Genomic DNA, 17,777 nt, shown 5'->3' with positions numbered 1-17,777 from the left:
CACACCTTGTAAAACCTCCTCAGTTGTACATTCAGCTGCCTGACTCCCCCCGTGTTGGTCTGTAACGCAGGACAAACAGGTGACTGGTCCCACAGTGGGGTGGCTGGCCTGACTCGGACACATCACTTCTCCGTGGGACACAAACAGGAATTAGTGGACGTGTTCGTTTTCCAGTACTTGTCATTATTTGTGCGACTAGACAAACAGTTTGCTTTGTGGAGCTGCCATCCTATCGGAAACAGCCCTGAAAGTACTTCTTCCCAAGTGCGTTACAGCCACGAGTCCCCACCGGCATTTTGTTTCCTTCTACCAAAATACAGCAATACTGCCCAAAGGAAAGCGCACCCCAAACCGACTTACTCATGCGTAACAGCCACACCAAAACCAGCTCCGAGACACAAGAAACAAACGGACCCGTGTTTAAACACCAGACGTGGCAAAGACACAAAGGCTCTCGAACTTGGCTTCTTTTCAGACAAAACTCCCAACGTGCGGCCGTGAGCCTACGTGCTTGGAGCATTTTTGCTAAAACCGCTGATTCTATGGGTTAAACGTAAGGGATAGAAATAGTCAACATTCTTAAGGCCCCTCTTTGTGTATCATCTATAGTGGAATTCAAGGGGACTTGCTGCAGTGTTTACAAAAAAGCCCACATAAACGTGAATTACGCTCAAACCCACATGCTTTCCTTCTCTTTAGTGCAAATCCAACAACATGAGAATTCAAAGCCAGCGCCCTGCTCTAAGCTTCTCAGGCCTCCAGACCTACCCGCTGATCTGTCCTCCTAACGCGTAGCAGTTTCATGTGCCTGGAGAAGGCGCAGAAGCCTAGTGAAACCATTACGAAAATAGGAGAAGCACAGATTTTATGAGTGTAATAAAAATACAATGATCCAGGCCATAAACTAATCATCGAGGCTCTGCTTGGGGCCCCCAGGAGTGGCGTTAGGAAGGCCCTCCCCCACCGAGGTCCCTCCGTCTGGGGACCCGCCTGGCTCTCTGAAGGCTTGGTTAAGAGTGAATCTAAATGAAATAATTTAAACGCACAGCCCCAAAGGCCCTCCTGGGGATAATACTTCTTCTGAGGTCACTGTGTGAAAGCAGACAGGGGAACTGACTGAATCAAACCGATCTCGGCCCGCGTGGGCACCAGCATCACAGGGCGGCTCCCACCCCGCCAGCCCTGCCCGTGGCCTGGAGCCTGTGCGCGGGGCGACAGCCGCCTTCGCCACCTCCTCCGGCCTCCCACCGCGCTGCCTGGCCAGCTGGACCCCCGAGCACGCCGGGAAAGCTGCGGCGGGTTTCGGAGGAGCTGGTGGAAAGCCCAGCTGAGCAGGTTCCGCTTCTGAACAGGAGACTGCACTCCCACCCTCTTCCTTGGCCTGGTTTTGCAGGGTCATGCCTGGCGTGAGGAAGACGCGATTTCTGTGCCCAATCTCTGAGAAACCTACGACATCTTTCTCTTCGAGGAAGTAAATAACGACCTGGATTCCCTGCCAGATCTTGCTGCGGTCCACTGAAGCCAGTGCTCTGCTGAATTAAAGCGCGATGGTTCAATGCCAGGAGTGCCGCTTCCTAGCACTTTCCGTTTGATTCGACGTCAGACAACACAGCATGCGCGGTCGCCTCCCGGTTCACTGGGCACCTAGCACGGGTCAGGCCATCAGAGGCCACGGCAGGGGTGGGGAGAGAGGTCCTGGCCATAACAGTCCTTTACTGGCATGAAGTGGGTTCCTTTTCCCGAACAGGAAGCAGGTGCTGTCAGCCCTGGGTCAGAAGAAAGCTGTCAGCGTGGATTAAACGTGGCCTTCCATGTGGGATCCCGAGGATAAGTCCCTGGTGCTGCGTTTGGAGAAGAACCGGAAATGCCCCCCTTTTCGTGAGCTTCTCCTAGAACGCACCAGCACAGGCCAGGGAAGCCCACCCTGAAGGCACGTTATCACCCCGCACACAGGGGTTGTGGGCAGGAGTGGCGGGACCACCGGTGGTGACGTGCCCACCGACTTCTTCACTGGTGGTGGTGTCACGGGTCGGGGTGGCCATCTCCGAGGTCCTGGGCTGTCATAAAACACTCCAGCTACACCCCGCCACCCATGCCTGTGCTCCCAGCCCCAAGTGGCACTCAGAGGCCACCCAGAGAAGGAACACATGGTGACAACGCAGCTGGTGCAGCTGAGCCTGGGAACCTGTTCATGGTCATCAGACCCAGGCGAGTGGAGAAGGTCACACGCAGCAGTAGTTCAGACTGTCGGCCCAAGTGACGTGAAATACATACTCTGGAGGCAATTTGATCCAACTGAGTAATTTACAGATTGGTGGTTAAAAAACAAACACCGTATCGCTCTTTGCAACCCCGCAGGGGTTGAACTTTGTCCCCTGAAAAGACATGCTGACGTCTTAACCCCTGGCACCTTATGAATGCGGCCTTATTTGGAAAGAGGCCTTATCTGCATACGTCATAGAATTAAAAAGACGAGGTGATTCTCCATCAGGGAGGGTCCTAATCCAACACAAGAGGAGGGAAACACCATGTGAACACGGGCTGGGACTGGGGAGATGCCGCCAGGAACACTCGGGGCACCTAAAAGCTGGAAGGTCCTCCTCTCAGAGCTTCCGACGGACAGCAGCCCTGCCGGTACCTGGATTTTGGACTTCCGGCTTCTAGAAGTGAGAGAATACACTTCCACTGTTTCAAGCCACCCAGTTGGTGGAAATTGGTTACGGCAGCCCCAGGAAAGGAATACACGCACTGATACCCGCCCTCTACTCCAGCCCCAAATCATCCACAGGGGTTGAAAGGCATTAGCACCAAGTTCCTTATATTAAGCTAATTAGAGCAGATGGAAAGAAACCACAGGGTCTCTTCATTCCAAGTCTTTCCTGAGCACCAAGTGTTTAGCAAACAAAACTCTTCCAAAGCCCCGCTGAGACCCGATTAAAGGCAAGGCAATCCACCTGAACGGGTAAAAGGCCAGGGTTTCTTCTGCAAAGCACTCTGGTCTCTCCCGGCAGGAAGCTTCTCCTCCCTTTACCTGGATCTCTTGTGATGAGCCCCTTTCCACCTTGTACTGGTCTCGTCTGTGTTGGCACGGCTTTCTACTACCAGACCGTCATCTCCTTGGAGACTAGAGCCTTGTCTGGTTGCCATTTCTACCTCAAGGCATCTAGCACCGGGACTTACTGCAGTTGATGCTTAGCTGAAAACAATACATATTTTAAAAAGAGATCATTTGAATAGTTCCGTAAACAGAGAACTCAAAGAAAATGCTGTCAAAGGCTCGCCTGACAGAAGTGCTCCTAGGACTCGCTCAGTGCAGAGAAAAGTGGTTTTTTCGAAGCGCATGCGCTGTCTGCACGCCCACTGCAGTTGCCACTGCAGGAAGTGGGGCAGCTTTTCTCCAGACCAGGCCGAGCATCCTCGCCACCCCGCCACACGACCCATTTCCGCTGCCAACTTCCTTTCAAAGGTTGGACGGAGATCAGCTTAAGCCTGGCGATGAGGTGCTGACAAATTTGAAAACGATAAGGACTCAAAGAGGTCTCGGAGCGCTTGCATTTTGTGTCCGTCAGCTGTGACCGCGTGCCCTGAAGCCTATTAAAGAAGAGAAACAGCAGTGTCTATGGTACCTTTCGCGGCGCAGACGCCCAGCCCCGCTCTCGCCCCGTCCAGAGGACGGTCGTAAGAAACGTGCCATTAAGCCCTTCCAGACTCTGGTCTGCTTTGGCTACACAGTCACAGGCCCTGAGTCAAACTGTGAACGCCGGGGGCGGCGGCCTGGCTAAATGAGGACGAAGGTGCTGAAATCTCGATCACATCTTCCAGGCGCGACTCACACCCACCTGGTTTGCTTCTCAGTAAACAAAGCTGTCAGCGTGGGCCTCCCTTGGAGACAAAACCCTGAGGTAACGGTAGCAAAGCCGATATTAAATGCTGACACCCAGGAAGGGCTGAGCAGGCAGGAAGGCACCTCCCAGCTATTAAGATCGGAGCCCAAGCCAGTCTCGACTCTGGCTAAACTGCGGCAGCCACCTCTGGACGTTTTCCACCAGCAGGAAGGAGAAACCGTCTCCATGAGAGGTACTTGGCATTTCACTGGAACCGAGCAAAGACAGAACAGCCTGCTTGTGCGTCAGGCAGAGGCGATGTGGCTGGCGTGGCCATTCAGCGTTTCCACAGCGAGGCCACTCACACACCAAGTCGCCTGTTCATCCGAACTTTGTGCCGTTGCTGCGGAGGTGTTTATGTCAGGTATCTGGCTGTATGGGGAGACACCTGGGCCCGGTCTCTTGTCCCTTAGAATCACTTACAGCTCCCTGGCCTGCGTTCGTGTTTCAAATTTAATGCGCACGTTGACTTCTTAGGTAAAGAAAGTGCTCCTTAGGCTGCCATCCTTCTTTTCAAAATCAGGACCTGATGTAAATGCATCAGGAGAAGGAGGGAGGAGAAAAAAGAAGAGAGAAGAAAAAAACAAAGAAAGAAGAAAGGAAAGGCAGACTAAGGAAGCAGTAGTACACAGAAGAGCAAAGTGTTCTCAGCTGAGGTCCACAAAAAAGGAAACTCAGGCTGTGTTTCTTACCCGAGCCTGAGCGAAGCCTCTGCCCCGTGTCTGGTGCGAGGACGCCCGGCCGGGCTCACCATACACGACCGCGCACAGCCCTGCGCAGAGTCCGGTCTCCAAACCCACGTTTACACGAGATGATCTGACAAAGGTTTCCTTTTATCTTTAAAGGTTTGTGAATTCATGTATGGAGAATTCAACCAGACTAAATATTTGAGGCAAAATATCCTGGAAAATCTAGGGCACGTGGTTAAAGTACTTGTGAACGCGTGGAAATGAAAGATCAGGTTTTTCCTAAGAAATTCACTGTCCTCAAATCCTGCACTCCTTTAAGTTAATCAGATGATGTGCTTTAACGTCGAAGTTCACAGGGCTCCTGAGTACATTTCTGACCACAATCTCCTAACACTCCAGAATCAGTAAAGGCTGCAAATCCTTCTCTTTCCCATCATTCGCTGCCCAGGGCTGGCGCCGGATGAACGTCCGGCAGTGACTCAGCATGAGCTGCGGGACGGGGACTGGAGGACGTCCTCCTACGCTGGGTCCCGCCTCTTAGAACACCCTGACATCACGAGCCCTGACGTGACCAGGCGTCCTGCCGACTGGGGGGCACTGGGGTGTCTGCACGGGCACGCCCAGCGAGGGTCACCTCTGGGTGTTCCAGGCTAGGCTCCTGGGGGCCTGGGTGACGCTGGCTGTCAGCTGACCTGCCCAGAGGTGGGAGCCCGGGCGCGCTATGGAAACGGGGCTGCCACCTTCCGGCTCCCTGTCTGCTGGACCCAGCGTGGCCCCGGCGCACGGCTCACTCCTGTAATTCGTCATGACCTTTCTACTGCATTTCTGCTTCACCCCCCTGCGCAGCAAGTCCCTGGAGGAAAAATCTTTATGTTCCTTCGGTCTTCCACGGTACTTCGCTCGGGCTTTTCCTTGACCATCCTAAGAACGACGATTGATGGGCGCTACGGAATAAAAACACTTTATTTAAATCAAGCCCATCCGTTTGGAAAAGTGCACTTCCCCAGTTAAGACTTCATAGCAGAATATACTTTCAGAAGGTGGGAAACAGAAATCAACAGGTGGACTACTTTCCTGGTAAAATGTTAATAATAATAATAAATGTCGACACTAGTTGGGCACCAGCTGAATTGCTGCGGACCTCAGCAGGCCTCTGCCCTGGTGTCTGTGGCCCAGCTCTCCAGCCTCTGATTCTGTCTGAAAGTTACCAAAAAGTCTGTCGAACAAGGTGGGCCAGGCTGGAAATTCTAGAGCGTCTCCCCTCACCCAGCCCCCAGTGAGCGGGGAACGGCCACCAGCCCCTGCCCTGGAAGGGCCCCGGCCCTGAGCTCAGCCACCGCTGGCTGGCTGGGGACCTCGCGCGCCGACCGTAGGGTCCACATCCGCAGGGAGTCCTCACGCACCTGAACCAGCCACCGCGCTGCCTGAATTTCTGCTTTGTCCGAAAATACAGAAGGAGAGACGGCAGACAGCCCACGGCCCACGTGGATGGGGCTCCTTGGAACGCGGGGGTGGGACGGTAGGGCCGGGGGCCGGAGCAGCTCCAGGACCAATGGGTGATGCCCGCCTGGACAGCCCAGGGCCGGGCAGCCTGCGCCCGGGGCTCGTCCTCCCACCCTGCTCACAGCCCAGAGGCCGCTGTTCTCCGGGAAGGCTGTCCCCAAGCTCCCGAGGCACCTGGACCTCGTGTGTGAGCCCAGCAGGCCTGGCTCCTGGCGGGTGTGCAGGCCTCCCCTCCTTGCAGGGAAACCTCGGCTCCTGGAGAAGCCTCGCCCCAGTTCTAGCCTTGGACGCACGCACGCACGCACGCACACGCACACCTGGGGGATGTAGCTCACACCCTCTGTGCCTGGAGGGGAGGCACCGTGTCCCCTCCGTCACAGCAGGGGGCTGGCCCGCGAGAGCCGACAGTCCCCACAGCGGGATGGCCTTTCTCTCCTCTTCACGGAGACACACCTGCCCAGTCACCGCCCCCTCCTCGCTTTAAGGCCAGTGGGGCAGTAAGAAGCATTTCGGACCATACGGATCCCGTTTGAAGCCCGCCTGCAGCTGCCGTGTACATCTGGGGGGGTCGCTTGGCATCCCTGGGCCTCGGCTTTTCTGCTGGAATTGGGGTCCTGATTTTCGTTTATTCTAGTGAAACATACATAACATAGAAATACCTTCTTAACTAGTTTCAAGTGTACGGTTCGAGGGCTTTCAGGACGTTCACCTTGTGCTACCATCACCACCACTGTCCCCAGAACTTTCTCACCTCCCCAAACTGAGCCTCTGCCCCACCAAACACCAACTCCCCGACCCCTCCCCAGCCCCCCACCAGCCCCCTGTCTCTGCGGGACCCCGTCTGGGGGGGATCACACACTCGCGACAGCCTTACCCCAGGTTGTCGGGGGCGTCGGGTGAGGTCACGCACCCCGAGCGTCTGCCCCGGGCCCAGCACACGGTAAGCGCCCAATAGCTGTTGTCTCTCTCTCTCCTGCTTCTTTCCTCACGTGAACTTGGACCCGGACGTCGGCCTGCCTTCTCCCAGAGCTGCCACCTCAGGTCCCGGGGACACGTGGGGCTGTGTCCACAGGTCAGAACATGTTTCTACAGGAAGGTCGTGGGTCGGGCGTGCATTTGGTTTGGAATCAAATTCTTAGAACACGTCATGTGAATTCAGAGAAAGAATTCTAATCGCGGGACGGCGAACGGTGCTGTGTGTCCCGGCAGAGCCCTTGGGGTGGGGAGTCAGGAGTGAGGGTCCCGGCTGGCGCAGGAGCCCCCTGCCTCGCGGTGACCGCAGTCAGGGCGGAAGGGCTGCCGCTGAGTCACACCTACGATGGAATGCTCCAGAGATGCCGTGTCTGCGTGCAGACGGAGTCTCCCCGATCCCTCCTCTGCATGTTGCCTGCCCCTCAGTCCCGAGGCTGCCGATGACCTCGGGCGTCGCTGCGTATCCCTGGCCCTCCTCCGCCCACCTGCCCGCCCTGCGGCCTCCTGTCCTGTCGCGATGCTGCCACGTTCGGGGCTTAGTGTCTGTTTTCTTCTTTGCCATCGTATTGGGTGGAATAATGTCCCCCAAAGTCACGTCCACGAACCTGTGAACGTGGCCGTATTTGGAAACAGGAGAAAGAACAACCTGCTGTCTTCAGCTCCCAGCCTGGGCTCCTTTGTGCCGTGGGAAAGGGGACACCGCCGTTCACGTGAACCCGCCTCACAGGCGCCTTTCCTATGGGAATTTGCTCATCACAGACACAGAATAAGCCCCCGTGAGCTCGTCCCTGGGAGGGGCTTCAGAGCAGCACCCACGAGCTCCAATAAGAGGAAGACGCTTCGATATTTTCTGTAACAGGTGCTGAGCTCCTGGGTCAAAACTTATCAAAGGCCACGAATCCAGACGTGATGAGACATGAACCCTTGCCCAGGGGTTTCCGTTCAGCCTATTGTCTTGGACACAGGAAACTTCTTACGTTTCAAATCGGGTTCTCTTCTCAAAAGAGCTCGCACCTCACTGTGGCTTTTGAGAAGTTCTGCAAGGAGTTTTCAAGGCCGGTGCTGTTTCCTCCTCGCGCTTTCTGCCGGGCCCGAGGCGGAGGGGGCAGCTGGACTTGGAATGTTTGAGGATGTCGAGCCTGTGACCTCGTCCAGTTATTAATAAGAGCCATGCTTGCTAGATGCCCACTTCTAGAATATGATTCAGAGGCCAACCCAACCAATGTGACTGTGCGGGGAAGCCAATCACAAGCGACGAAGCCCCTCCGTCCCAAGGCCAACACGTCTTCCCTACGTTCTGCCTGCATCCGGACGCCCGGAGGCCGGGTGTGGAGACCATGCGTCCCTCCCAAGGGCTGTGGAGGAGACAAAGTGAGGCAGGTCTTTCTGCCGCAGGACGGCTCCCAGGCTGTGACGGGCTGACGAGCCCCAGACATCCCGGGAGGGCCAGCCTGTTGGCCACAGAGTATCTGCTCCCACCTTGAGGGATGCCATTGCTTCCCGGACAGTTTGATAAATGCTGACTGTGTCTCAAAGTATCCTGCACTTCATCTCACCTTAACGCTTTTCTCCAGCTGTGTCATTTAGGGATATTTCCTTTCCATTTCGAGAACGTATGCTCCTTGATATCAGACCTCCATAAGTGCTCTAGAATCCTATTAGTATAAACACTGACAAACACTTGTCAGTATAAATACTGACAAATACTGATTATAAATACTGACAAAATGAATTGTCCCCAACAATGGCAACTACTCGGAATAAGCAGAAAGAAAAACATACCAGTGTTCCTGCGTACCAGCCACGGGCGCTGGGGCAGAGTATGAGCCTCTAGTCTCACGACTGCCAAGATTACAGGGCAGAACGTGTAAAACCCTCGACACACGGCCTGGTCCACGGTAAGTGGTCCACGGATGTGAGCAATGAGTACGCCGAGCATCTCTACGCCCTCAGACACTTGTGATGCTGTTGGCAAGAGACGCTTTCACGCGTGAAGTTACAGCCGGGACCTGAAACCGATAAAAATGGACCTTCCCCTCTTTGGGGGCACTACACGCCCCTCGTAACTGTGCACGTTGGGATGCTGGGTCAAAGCACAGTCGAAGCTGCGGTGATAGTGGGATTCTGTGCGTCCCTTATTCTGCCGCACGACTCGGGATTTTCTTTATTCTGCTTGTCTGAGCACGGGGAGCCTGGGGTTGCCCGGGAAGGGGGCTGAGCAGACCCTGGGCCTCCACGGAATTCCAGCGACGCTCTGCGGGCAGAACCAAGACCAGCGGGCTCACGGCTCGGGAACACAGCTCCGCATGGCGTGAGGAAGACTCTCGGGCCCGGGCCCCAAGCTCCCCTCCTGGAGCAGCTCCGCCTGGGCTGCGTGACCCCTCGGCAGGTTAGGTGTAACGGGGAGGAGACTCAGCCCTCAAGGGTGGAGGGACCAGCTTGTCCTCAGACTGTCCTCACGCCACAGCCTGATGGCTCTAGGCCATGACCACAGGGTTCAGCTCGGTCTTTTTTTTCTAATAGCGTGAAGCCACCATGAAAGAGCAGGAGGGCCACGGAGACGTGTCCAGTCTTGGTTTCCTACTCGCTGGGTGAGTTATGCAATCTCCCAGATGCTCGCTTGTCTTGCCTGGGAACTGGGGATGTTGACACCTGTGCATCGATACGCTTACAAGGCAATGAGCCCTGGGACATTCAGCAAATCCAGGATCCCTTCCTGACTCTCCGGAAAAGCCTGCAGAGACCGTTCTCAAGGGTGGAGAGGAACACTGTCCCTCCTTGGGGTGCAGAGTCACGAGAGGGTTGACTGGAAAGTTGGGAAAGCGACTGTCAGACCACAGGGAACAGGGAACACGGAATTTGCTAACTTCAGCTAGTCCCGCTGTCGGGATGCACGACCGGGTTAGAGACGGCATGGCCACGGGACCCAGACAGCCCAGCTCTGTGGACCACACGCTGCTCCGGCCCCATCATCACCTGTGCCCCGGGACCCAGAAGGCACATCTTCCTCATCTTGTCCTCAGGGGGCCCTTTGTACCGGTTCCGGGGACACCCGATGTGCCCGACACACAGGAGGGGGTTGTTACAGCCGCCGAGCAATGACGTGACCTCACGCGCACACCCCACGGTGCCACCTTCCAAGAGCTGTTCCTACGGAGCTCTGCCATGCTGTGGACAATGGGAAAAAGAGAGGGGCTGGGAGAGGGAAGCCCACCGGCCTCCTGGTTTTCCTTTTATTGGCCAGTGTTGACACGAGTTCTCAATGTCTGAGCCTCGTCTGAGTGTTTAGGATTTTGCTGAATGAAAAGAAAGAGACCAACCTGGCCTGTAAGATGCATCATTACAGAGCAGCCACAAAGAGAGAGACTGTAATCTGAGCGCCATCTTTTACCGTCATAAAATTAAAACTATAGACGAGAGATGCATTTGAATAAAATACAATAATTTAAACATTTATTATTTCATTCCGTTATAGTTCATAAAATAAAGTGGCTAAAGTAAAGTGGCTAAAAAGGTAAGAGTCTTTAAAGTATTAAATCTCTCAAAGGGAATTTTTCACACTCACGTTTTGGAAAAAAAGATGGATAATAAAAAATATGAAAGGGCTCATATAAATTCTGAAATCAAGGCACATCTGATGAACACCTGGAAACAAATCTCAATTGGCTTAATTGACTCCTAGGCGTTATTCATGATCAATGTGTTAAGATCTTATTTTCAGAACAAAATTTCATTTAAAAAGATTCACCTGCCAGAAGTCGGCCACGGTTGCGGGCAGCGGTCCTTGGGTGGCGATGTACGCGGGCTTCCTGGGGTCGTGGTCCATCTGCGGAGATAAGACCGCAGAAGAAAGATGAGCTGAAGAGCCAGGGAGTGAAGGGCCGGCTGAGGGGAGGGGCGCGGCGTGTCCTGTGCTGACAGTCCCAGCCCTCGACCCACACGTGTGCGGAGTGGGAGACGCCGCCGCTCCTCCCCACGGCCCCTCCTGACCCCAACCCGCCTGCGCTTTAGGCGGGGCCTGGGGCTCCCCGGCGCCTGGAGCCTGGCGATTGGGGCTGAATGTTTTCCTTACCCCGGGATGGAGGTAACTGAGCAGCGTCGGTAGGAAAGGAGGCCAGTGACCCGGAGACCAGATACCAGAGCGTTAACCCACGCACAGGCCGCGCTAGGCAGGGTGGTGGGGACGAAGCGAGGGCACCCGGGGCGGCACCCCGGCCACAACACGGTGACCCGTCCACGGACGCGTGTGAGCGCAGAGGAGTTCGGCCGGTGTGCGCAGGCTTCACGGCCACCACTGGCCATGCGCAGGGTTCGAGGTAACGCGGCCGAGGTTAGCGCTGAGGGCACTGTGCTGGGCAGAGGGCAGGGGCACTGCCGGGGGCCTGGAGGGATCTAGCAACAATGCCCCCCAGGATGAGTTACTCCCCTCCCGTGCGGGCTTGGTCCTCTCTACCCCGAAAGGGGCTAGGGCCCAGAGTCCTCCTGGGGCCTGAGAGCCAGCATGACACACGCTGCCTAGTCTGCCAGCAGCTGACTCCCTGTTCTCTTTCCACCTCGCCAGACAAGGACCGAAAACAAACAAAGGAGAGGGCCGTGGGGGGTTACCTGGCTAGGGGATCTGTCCGAATGCAGCCTGCTGGCTTTGAGAGAGGGAGTTTGGCTTAAAAGACCTTCATTATAACACGTAATTCAAAGACTAAGCAGAAAAAAAGGAACATGAGAACGAAGGCTGGAGAAGCAAACAGGATTGAATCAGACGGACGGGGCTCTTTCCCCTACGCTGGCGTCCTAAGAAGACAGGAAGGGACCGGGCGAGGTGTTATAGCCAAGACGCCCTTGCTGTCCCCGCCTTGAGGCCCGCAGAGGCCTCCCCCAGAAGGGAGTGGGCGGGTCTCCCCTTGGGGGCAGGCGGTTGCTCACTTATCAGACTGCACAGCATCCTTCATTCTTACCCATCCAGCACCAGCTTCTACGCTGCTGACACCAGCGTTTGATGAAAGATTTAAAATGCTCCGCACTTGAAGGTACTTGTTAAGAATACATCTCCCAATACAGTGAAAAACACAGAGGGTACGACCACACATGATTCTACGGCGACATGTGAGGACGTCAGCTGTAAGCCCCGGGTCACCTGAAAGCCCCCTCCGAGTTTGGGTGTGAGAAGAGCCTGCGTGAGGCGCGTCCGCCTTAACACGAACCCCGTGAACCCTCCCGCAGCGCCCGCCCGTCAACACTTTTGGGGCCGAGGGGTGTCAGCGTGAAAGGATGCCCCAGCGCACCTTATAATTATGTGCTCCACGAAAGGGGGAAAGGGCACAAAAGAGCAGGTGTAAGTTACCGTAACAGAACAACATCTGACGCTAGCTGGGGGGCGGGGGGGTAGGAGAAAAAGCTTGTCGTGCATCTAATGTAGGAGATTCATGACGGAAACCGGAAGTGCACGACACACACAATACAGGTAAAATTACGTTACTCCGCAGCTGAAAGCCCCAATTAAAATGTTTCAGTAGAAAAACGCTTGGCAGAAATAAGGAGTTTTATGTTCAAAATATGCATTCGTTGGGGGTGACAGCCATTTATGGAGACCCCTGTCTCTTCCCTGCAAATAGTTCTGCATGAAAGTAAAACCCCGCCTCCTTCTCAAGTGTGCTTTTCTGCCCAAACAATTCAGAGAGCAACACATTCTAACATCGTGAGTACGTTCAGCCTAGCACATCTAGTGTCTTTCACAGTGAGAAATATGCGATTGAACGTAAACATCGGAACAGGGTTTCGGGAGGGTAGATAAGGCCCCCTGTTGTGGGAGGTCCTGATGTCATGGTGTTCCCATCTCCCCATCCACTGCTCAATCCGACACCGGGACCGGAGGACACGGGGCTGGGGTGAGGGGGAGGGGGGCGCTCATGGCCCATCACTCCCCTCCCCCTTGGCTGTGTCACGGGGCTGCCTCTTGGAAGGCAGTAAGTGATCACAGAGCGGTGACGTGCCACCAGTTGGACAGTGACTGAGATGACCACACCACCATCGCCTCATCCCGTGCACATCCTGTTGGACAGAAAATAATTCTGGGCAGAAGTACTCTGTGCGCGTAGCAAAGATAAGGCCACGGGAGCCTCAGCCCAGTTCTGTGCAACTTTGAATGAATGAAAGTAAAGCAAAAATTGAACTAAAGGCACTTAGGATCTCCAAGGTGGGATAAGCATAACTAGAGGAAATCGCGTCAGTTTCTACGGACACGACTTCTCCATCGGGAGCTCTGGCTGCCAGCCCTGCGTGGTGGGTGATGATGCCTCCACCTCCAGCTCCTGGTGGGGATGAGCATTGGCTTCTGCTGACATCTGAGCTGAATCTTCCCCCGTTCTTCCTTGTTGTTTCCCATTTCTCTGTAGTGTACTTTTTATCTGTAGGACTGTTGTGATTATAAACACAAGGTCCAGCACTGTGAATGAAGTCAGGGTCTCTGGCCTCAGTCTTAGTGTCTGTAAAATGGGTGGGGCGGGGGCGGGGAGGCGGGACTTGGTCTCTACGGGCCCTTTAGCTCTGGGATTCTGGGATTTTTTTCAGAAAAAGTAGACCCCCAAAGTTTGTGTTCAGTCTACCGTTCATGTGGCTGACTGTGTCTTATATGAAGATACCACATGAACTAGGGTGCCCGCAAGGTATATCCCTATGAATTCTAAATGCACGGTTAAAAAAAAAACCTAGCGATTTGGTTCAAGCTGTGGAATGACAGTTATACATGACCATGAGTAACTAGTTCTAATCTGCATTAAAAAATGTAGCAATATTTCCCCAATGTTCCAAACAAAACTCATCCTAAAAACTAAGCCTTCAGCATATTAAGACCAGGGCGCCTGTGTTCTGAAGCCTTGAAGGGTGACAGGCAGGGGGGGCTGCCGGCTGGTGCGCAGGTGAGGGCAGGGCCGGTACTGCCCCCGGACCACCTTGTGGCCCAAAGTCTCAGGGAAGGTCTGGGCCAGCCTCTGGTAGGGGGGCCACGGGGGTCACGTCTCCTACCCTGCAATCTCACTCAAGGTGAACACGCAGGTTATCTTCCTGTATTCCTATCTGCCCACCTTACACCTGCTTTTCCTAACATGTAAAGCAAATTTCACAGATACTTTCTTAAAAACAAGAGAACATCAAGCCTGAGTTTTCAAGCCACTTTCCCAGACACCAAGTCTTAATGTGAGAGTTTGCTGGGAAATGGTAGCATTAGTAAAATCAGTGGGAGAGAGTCTGGCTTTTTCTTCATATTCTTAGGAGTTGAGATTTACTTAAGAAAAGTATTGGCTATAAACCAGAATTATACACATACAGATGTTTGCTTGTAAATCCGGAAACCAAGGAACCGGCCCCCATTTTGGCCAATTTCTTAGGACGTTCAGGGCATCTGAGCAGCCATCCTCTTCTCAAGAGTCAGTTTGTGTCTACTTAAATTTGTTAAACGCATTCTGAGTTTAAAAATGAAACCATTTCTCCCCTTCATAAACAGAGAAATGAAGAGCAAGTTTACTTTCAAGTGTTGTTGGGACGTTCAGACTTGCCCCTGGTACGGGGACTCGTGTGCTGCTGTGTTGATGCCCGCCACCCCTCAGTCCACGCCTGGCAGTGACCAAGCTCCGGTGCGGCTGACAGAGTTCTCCCGCAGACACCCCACGCGGGGAAGCGGACTCCCTGTTTACTTTCATGACCTCTCACTTCGGAGCAGAGGTTGCACATTATTCACTACTGGATGGCTTTCCTGAAATTTAAGGACGACTAAGTACAGATATGACAGACGTAGTTATCGTAGTTTTGTTCTTCACGGTCACGGGCTTCTTGGGCTCTCACTGTAAGCTCCTCACTCAATTCTGCTAGGAAACTCATTGACATCAGACCTTCAGTCATTTCAGGAAGAGGTACGGAGGATGTCTTCTAGTTCATGCTTCCAACCCAAATTTGCACAAAAAAGAACTGTGGCATGAAATAAAAGGAGCACATAAAAGACACCGAAAGATCACTTGCCTCCCCTGGCCTCACCTTCTGACCCAGGTCCCTGCCCCGTCAAGCCTGAAAGGCTGTTCTGAACTTCCACCAACAAGAGAGAGACGGGGAAGGCACAGGAGTAGGGGCTGCTGGTGGGCGGCTTCCGGGAGAGACGCAGTTTCTCACCAGCACCCTGTCCTCACTGAGTCCTAACTTTAGCCTGAAATAGCTCCAATGTCTGGAAGCCGGAACCCATAAAATGGGGGAGAGTCGGGCACCCCCCAACACTGAACCCCCGTCTCTGAGACGTGAAAAGAATTGCTTTATTGCTCATTCTGGCCCTGTCACGTGGTTCATCCCGGGGAAGGAGCCCAGCAGGAGAAGGCAGCTCTTTCCCTTCTACAGACCATCACCACGACCCCTGTGAGGGACCAGGTCCAGGCAGCTACAAAGCCCGCCCTCAGCAGATGAAAGATGCGTAAATCAATGGGGCTTTGGCTTGGTTTTTTGAATTTAGAATTGACAGAAAAATACCAAACTCAACAAGTGTGTTTATTTAGAAAGACTGATTGAACGGCTCCAGTTAGGCCTCTGAACACAGACGGAGCCAACATTTGAGGTCTACTCTGCTGGAGGGAAAGGAGTGAGTCCTTAAAAATAACCCCAGAAACAAAGGCTTGAGCTCAGACGGGTGCAGACAAGATGCTGCCTCCGAATCCCTTTCGCACCGCAAGCGTGTTACACGGTGCCCTCGCTGTGTGGTTGTGCGGTGTCAGGAAGTGGGGCCGACCCACGGCACGCTGGAGTCATGACAATAAGGTTTATACAGCAGATGCACTGAAAAATGGAACCACCACGATGACAGCGGTCCTGCTTGCGATCAGACGGCGAACTGTCTCATCCAAGGTCACCACCGAGGACGGCATGGGCTGTCGTTCACCCAGGGCGCTCTCACGAATCCAGAGGTGACCCCATAACCACCTCCCCCCTCCCCCATAACCTCACAGCGCCGGAGCCCCCAGGACGTGCTGCGTCCTACACGCCCGTATTTGACTGAAGCCAATGTGAACTTACTGAGCTGTCCTGACGCTCCCCGGAGACCAGCGTCAAGAACCACGGTTGAAGGGGGACACAGCCCCACCTGCTCCTGCCTCTCTGCTGCGGGCCCAGGTGCGCCCACCACGTGCCCTGAGAACCCCTGGCAGGTTCCTCCCGCCAGCTGCTGACCTACACTCACCCCCCTGCCAGCCCCTCTTCCTTCCCCTTGGGCGGCCCCCGACTTTCCCCTGCGGCCTCTCCCCGGGTGCAGGGCGGGAAGCCGCGAGGGAGCGGCAGGCTGTGGCCGTGAGGGGCTCTCCGGAGGCTGGGAACACCTGCCCCCGTCCTCCCTCACACCCACTGCCACAGAGGCGCTGCCGCACCCCCTCCCTCGAAGGAAAGACCCCGCCCGCTGCAAAGACCGGAGGAGACCAGCCAGCAGTTTCCGACCTACTTCCACGTCATCCATCGCTTCAACTCATGCCAGGGTTGGGTCTGGGTTTTCCTGTTTCCCCGAACAGGGAACAAGGGGGCCTAGGAGCCCTTTACACAACCAGCTGCGAATTCCCCCAAAGCCACGGGTTCCAGCAGTAACTCGTCAGGGCGCTGTTGCTGGGCCCCTGGCGTGACCGGGCTCAGCACCCCGGCACCACGTTCCCTTTGCCTGGGACTCAGCCCCGCCTGGGGACCACGCCATCAGGAGCGGGCAGGGGGCAGAGCGCCAGCCCTGGTCCCTGGTGGAGGCCGGGTACCCGGTGGAGACAGACCGGCTATCTGCTATGGAATCAGTGCCCGGCCGGCCCGCTCCCGCCCGCCCCCCCGGGAGCCTTGGTGCGTGGCGGGCAGTACTCACGATGGGGCTGGCGTTGATGTAGTCAGAGCTGCCGTGGCTGTTCTCTGATTTCAGCCGGATCCGGGAGTGGTCGTCTGCAAGCCCCAAAGCAGAGCGTTAACCCGTGCAGGGCGTCATCCAGGGCCACCGCTGCCCCCTGCCCCCGGGTCCCGCTGAAGGCCGCCACCGCACCTCCTCCCTCCCTCCCTCCCCCACCGAGGGTCCTTCAGCCCACGAAGTGGAGCGTCAGGGTGTGCAGGGAACCTCGTGTTTTTCTTGTGTCAAGTTCCAACGCCAAGGCTGGGTGCTCCTGGGCAGTAGCTCATGTAGTGTTTGCCTTTAAATAACACGTATTTGGTAACACAGAGAAAATAAACATCACCGTGGATATGAAGCTATCAGACCATCATTCAGTACATACAATTCTGTCGTCTAGAGAAGGTGACATACTCGAGATTACAAGAATGTAGCTTTACAAGGAGAAAAGAGCAAAAGAAAATGCAGCGGAAGAGGGTGCGGGGAGCAGTGTTCACTGGGGACTCACCGACACAGAAACGTGCCTAAAACGGGCAAAACAACTTGACGGGTGTTGAAACCAGACGCTCAGAGGGGATGAAGGACATGTGATCGGTCACAGCTCAATGTGTTTGCTACGTGAATCATCCCTGACTTTGGTTCTGGACTAACCACCCTCCTGCGGTCAGTGACAGCTCTCTGCCTGTTTCCAGGAGCTTTCACGGCCAGCAGGGCACCCCCGAGAGTCCCCGTTTCTCCCACCTTCCTCCCCTTCCTCCGCAAGGTGCAAACTTGAAAATGGGACGTGCCGAGCTCCATCATCTTGTACGGCAGGGAAAGCCTTCCGGCGGCCCCCATACCACCTGCTTCTGCTGC

At 55.0% G+C, this 17,777-nt stretch overlaps 1 protein-coding gene across 1 annotated transcript in view; it reads right to left on the bottom strand.

The window, feature by feature from the left end:
- Positions 1–17,777, bottom strand: part of PTPRN2 (protein tyrosine phosphatase receptor type N2) — a 673,487-nt gene that overhangs the window by 31,290 nt on the left and 624,420 nt on the right. The window contains 2 exon segments of the mRNA XM_060156261.1: positions 10,797–10,874; positions 16,908–16,981. Coding sequence (XP_060012244.1) covers positions 10,797–10,874; positions 16,908–16,981 — 152 coding nt within the window.

This window comes from Lagenorhynchus albirostris, chromosome 8, assembly GCF_949774975.1.
Source record: "Lagenorhynchus albirostris chromosome 8, mLagAlb1.1, whole genome shotgun sequence".
NCBI classification, from domain to species: domain Eukaryota; kingdom Metazoa; phylum Chordata; class Mammalia; order Artiodactyla; family Delphinidae; genus Lagenorhynchus; species Lagenorhynchus albirostris.
Note: the sequence above shows the minus strand (reverse complement) of the source record. Positions and strands in the feature narration are given on the sequence as shown.